This window comes from Gekko japonicus, unplaced genomic scaffold (assembly GCF_001447785.1).
Source record: "Gekko japonicus isolate JY-2015 unplaced genomic scaffold, Gekko_japonicus_V1.1 scaffold7096, whole genome shotgun sequence".
NCBI lineage: Eukaryota > Metazoa > Chordata > Lepidosauria > Squamata > Gekkonidae > Gekko > Gekko japonicus.
In genome coordinates, this window is record NW_015163301.1 from 1 (window position 1) to 5462 (window position 5462).

General features: G+C 49.7%; 1 protein-coding gene across 1 annotated transcript in view; it reads right to left on the reverse strand.

Moving 5' to 3' along the window:
• Positions 1–2193: 2193 nt before the first annotated feature.
• The window catches only part of LOC107107007 (myelin transcription factor 1-like), a gene marked incomplete at both ends in the record, with an annotated part of 12160 nt that continues 8891 nt past the window's right edge, over positions 2194–5462 (reverse strand). The window contains one exon of the mRNA XM_015407219.1: positions 2194–3060. Within this exon, the coding sequence (XP_015262705.1) occupies positions 2194–3060 (867 nt within the window). The remainder of the gene's footprint in view (positions 3061–5462) is intronic.

The following is a 5462-nucleotide window of genomic DNA, read 5'->3' on the forward strand; positions in this document are numbered from 1 at the left end:
CGAGCAAGGGAGACCTTTACCTTTAAATGGTTTCACAAGTGCAACAGCCACCGATGTGGGGATCTGGCATTATAAATCGGCACAGTTTCTAGTGCTGGAATACCCTGACCTGGATGGCCCAGACTAGCCCAGTGTCATCAGATCATGGTTGGCCCTGGTTTGTACTCGGGTGGGAGACCACCAAGGAGGTCCAGGGTTGCTACGCAGAGGCAGGCAGCGGCAAATCATGTCCGTTAGTCTGCCCTGACCTGGATGGCCCACGCTAGCTGAGTCTCATCACATCTTGAAAGCTAAGCAGGGTCGGCCCTGGTTAATACTTGGGTGGGAGACCACCAAGGAAGTCCAGGGTTGCTATGCAGAGGCAGGCAATGGCAAACCCATCTGCCCTGCCCTGGATGGTTCAGGCTAGCCCAATCTCATCAGTTCTTAGAAGCGAAGCAGGTGTCAGCTAGGCCTTTCTCAAGCCCTGGCTGCCATGGGAGTGGGGTTGACTCTGGAATGTCAAGTTTCAATTCTGCTGTGTCTTCTATGTTTCTGTTGTCTCTGTCTGACCTTCAGTGCCTGGTGTAGTCTTTCTCTTGGGAAACGTAGCCCGTTACTTTGGTGGGCTTCTACCTGATCCCTGATTGGCCCTGGGCCATCAGGGGGCCTCCTTGAATTATGTATATCTGCTTGCTGCATGCGCTTTTCTTCAGTTCTAACACGCAATGGTTAAGGTATCTGCATACTCTCAATGTCTCGATAAACTTTACTTCTTTGAATGAAAGCTGTTGGGAACTGATTGAGACACTGAGAGTCTCTGCTTCGGACTTGGATGGAAGACCAGCAAGGAACTCCAGGGTTGCTACGCAGAGGCAGGCAATGGCAAACCACTTCTGAAGGTCTGTTGCCTAGAAAATCCCTAGGGAATCACCATTAATCGACTGTGGCCCTGGTCACACGGGCCAGAAAATGCAGGGGGGGGGGGGCGTGGCTGTTTTCCCCCCTTCTTCAGGAGATATTATAGTGGTGCCAAAGCTCTCCGTTTCATAAATGTTAGACAACAAGTCTTAAGAATATTACATTCAGATAGGACGCTGATCTCAATTAACATTCAAGCTCAAAATATGCTGCTATGTTTCTACTAGATCCTGAAGAAGATCCATTTTTTGGAAACGTTGTTATGTAATCCAGAGACGACGTTGATTATGTGATTATGTACCTGGTTCAAGGATTTTCTATTGAGTTGTGTATCATGTTGTAGTGCTTTAGATTGCAATACATAAACAGCATTCTTTATAAGTCTTATGACTGTTTGTGGGTCAGACTATCACGACTGTTGGCTTTATACTTGTTTTAACTGATTGGCTCGTGTGTGTCTAGAAATACCAGGTGCCATCAGGAGGTCCACCAGTGGGGACCTCACAAGACTCTGCAGCTTAGAGGGAGCGTTGGTTCTAAGAGTTCTGCGTTTACTTCTCTGTTGCTCAAAGGGTTACATGCGGGTGGTGGAAAGCACTGTCAAGTCACAGCTGACTTATGGTGAGTGATCCCATAAAGTTTTCAAGGCAAGAGAGGAACAGAGGTGGTTTGCTATTGCCTGCCTCTGTGTAGCAACCCTGGACTTCCTTGGTGGTCTCCCATCAAGAACTAACCAGGTACAACCCTCCTTAGCTTCCAAGATCTGATGATGATGATGAAAAAGAAGAGGAAGAGAAGAGATTAGATTGATACCCCGCCCTTCACTACCCAAAGGAGTCTCAGAGCAGCTGACAAATTCCTTTCCCTCCCTCTCCCCACAACAGACACCCTGCGAGGTAGGCGGGGCTGAGAGAGCTCTTGACAGAAACGTCTCTTTTTCAAGAACAGCTCTTATCAGAGCTACGGCTTGCCCAAGGTCATCCAGCAGGTGCATCTGGAGGAGTGGGGAATCAAACCCGGTTCTCCCAGATTAGAGTCCGCGCACGTAACCACGACACCAAACTGAGATTGGGCTAGCCTAGGTCATCCAGTTCAGGGCTGGCTAAGAGGTGAGCTGCCCTTATTTCAGCACGTTACGGCTCTTCTGGGTCTACTGGAACCACCCAGGCCCATAAAAACCTCCCACAGCCTAAGTGGAAAGCATCGAGCAAGAGGTGAGCCCAGAATCCCAACCGATTGGTAGACCATCCCCAAGATCATCTGGGATAGAGACAGGCAAGAGCAGCTCCTCACCTTTGCTGTAGTAGCTCTTCCTGATGGAGTCCAGGGCTTTGCCTTGCTTTTCCTCCACCTGGAAATGTTTGACGTGCTCCCCCGTGAGCTGGCCGGGCTCCCGCACGACCTTCACTTGTTCCGCTTTCAGGGCAATGGCCTGTTCCAGGAGGCCCAGGTTCCCCCGGGTCATCATGTCATACATCTCCGACTCGTCCGTCACAGTGGATTTCTGGGAGTGGGAGTCGTCGTCCTTGTCATCGTCAGACCTCACCTCCACGATGACTGAATATTCGGGCTTGGGACTGACCACCTGGCCTTCACAGTGGGGTTTGGGGGAGTCCTGAGATGCGTGGCGGGCTTCTTCGCAGATCACTTCGGCCATCCTTTCCTCATCCTCATCCTCTTCGTCATCCTCCTCCTCCACCTCTTCTTCCTCCTCCTCCTCCTCCTCTTCCTCCTCCTCCTCCTCTTCATTGTCCTCCTCCTCTTCCTCCTTCTCCAGTTTGCAGGATTCTTCGCCACTCGCCTCGTCCTCCCGATGTTCCAGGCACATGTCGCTGCTGCGTTCGCTGGTGACCTCGATGACCTCCTCTGCGTCCTCCGTCTGGATGATGATCTCCTTCTCGCACTCCTCCTCCACTGCCTCCTCCTCCTCCTCCTCCTCCGCTGTTCCTTCGTGTGCTAAATGCATGACGTCCTCGCCAACTTGGGAGTCTCGCCCTTCGCTTTCAGGCCCTCGGTCTGCCAGCGATCCTTCTGCTATTTGGCCTAGGTTTAAAAGAGAGTTGGCAATTATTTCTTGATAGCTGTTGTAGCTGGCCTTGAGCAGGCCGGGGGTAACAGAGCCCAAACTTTGTCCAGGCTGTGGAGTTCGGGGGTTCTGCCCTGTAAAGGGGAAAGAGAGAGAGAGAAAAGGGAGGGGAAGGGAACATGACATAAACTTGCAAATAGCGGATTCAGAAAGGTTGAATTGAAATCCGTGTGTTGACGTTCCACTCCTGGTGTGGCCAAATTTATGGCGTTCGGCGGCGGCAGGTAAACAAGCCGTTTCCCATCTTGAAATGGCTCCCCCTGATGAGATGAACAGTCAGCACCTGACATTTATTTTCCCCAAGATGCCGCCGGAAGTCATCAGCTCGACATTTGTGTGCTTTGTTTTGCACCTCCCTAGACCAATATTTATGTGTAGAAAATCTCTTGCAGAAGGTTGATGCCAGCAAAGGCATACATCATTATCTGTATTTGCATAGGCACGGCGATGAGTCTGGGGTCCCCAAGCCGAGTGCCTGCCTTTGGTTAAGCCACTAACCAGGGTTGGATGAAACAGATGCCCGCCCCAGACCCAACATGGGCCTCAAAGACAGTTCTAGAAGACCCACAGGGAGGGACCACGGTTCAGTGGTCAAACACACAATTTGTATGCAAGCTGTCCTAGGTTCAGTCCCTAGCGTCACACGAAGCTGCCTTCTACCGAGTGATACCTTTGGTCTATGTACATACATACGCACCAGCAAGTCACAATCAACTTATGGGGACGCTAGCATGGTTCTTTCGAGGCAAGTGAGGAGCAGAGGTGGGATGCCATTGCCCTGATCTGTAGTGTCTTCTTTGGTGGTCTCCCAACCAAGTACCGTCCCTGCTTAGCTTCCCGAGATCTGACAAGATCCCTCTATGGTCCTTTCCACACTTGGATCTCATCCCTGGTTTTATCAGAGTTCAACTCAGGACACAATACCTTGCATTTATCCCTGGTTACAACAGCATCCATTTATCCCGGGATAAGTGTGGGGTGAACCTGGAGTGACCTCAACGTAATGTGGAAACAAAAAATACCCCGAGATAATTACAGGGGTGAACTCGAGTGTAGTGTAGAATGTAAAAATACCCCAAGATAATTACAGGGGTGAACTCGAGTGTAGGAATGTAAAAATACCCCGAGATAATTACAGGGGTGAACTCGAGTATAGTGTAGAATGTAAAAATACCCCGAGATAATTACAGGGGTGAACTCGAGTGTAGTGTAGAATGTAAAAATACCCTGAGATAATTACAGGGGTGAACTTGAGTGTAGTCTAGAATGTAAAAAAATACCCCGAGATAATTACAGGGGTGAATATAAGTTCGGGGACAAGGTTGAACCAGGATTTAAGGTCTAGTGTGGAAAGGACCTATATCATGCCTTCTAGAGTTCCCAGGTCATCCTAGCCACCAGTGTGCATGGGGGTTATGGTTGCCAACTCCAGTCTGGAAAACTCCTAGAGATACGGCATTGGAGCCCGGGGTGGGGAGAGAGGGGCCTCAATGAGGTCCAATGCCATAGAGTCCACCCTTCAAAACATCCATTTCCACCCAGGGGAACTGATACCCATAGTCTAGGGGTGAGCTGTAATTCTGGGGAAACCCCAGGTCCCACCTGGAGGCTGGCATCCCTAACAGAAACTTTCCATATTTTCCAGTGGGGTAAACACAAGAAAACTGAAAATCAGATCACTGGAGGGCAGGGATAGGGAAACTGAAATTGCAGAAAATCCTTGTTCAATTCATTCATATTTTTGGAGGTGAGGGCAGTGTGTACATTCAACTTACTTTGGTTCCCCCCAAAACAAACTTTTTTTAAAAAAGAAAGCCAACTATTTCCCTAGAGCAGGCCCACCCCCCCACAACCTTTTTGAGCCTGCAGGCACCTCTGGGATTCTGACAAAGGGTGGTGGGTGCAGCCACAAAATGGACGTCACAGAAGGTGGAGCCAACCACAAAATGACAGGGAGTGAGGTCACGCGCAACTCTGATCGGAGCTCTTCAGCATTCCAGGCATGAGCTCTGTTTGATGCTTTAAAAACATGAACGTATGGTTCAATTTTTACCCCCCTTGCTTACACACAAGCATACATATTGAGCTAGCTAAGGAACGGTCACCTGGCAGGATCTTTCAGATTCCTAGTGGCCAATCAGAGGATCTGCTGGCCCCACCCGCTTCCTAAAAACACTTGGCAGGCGCCAGGAAAGGTGTCGGTGGGCACCAGGGCACCCACGGGAACCATGCTGGGGACCCCCGTCTGACAGATTCAGAACACTGAGATGCTGCGCTGAGCAAAAATAGCTCCCAACAATCCATCCGTCTGTCCATCCGTCAGTCAGTCAGACAGTCTGTCTGTCTACCTATCCCCTATCGAATCTATCGCCTATATTTCTATCATCTATCTCTATCATCCATCTATCCATCTATCTATCATTGTACCTATCATCTGTCATCTATATATCATCTATCTAATCTATCTATCTATCTA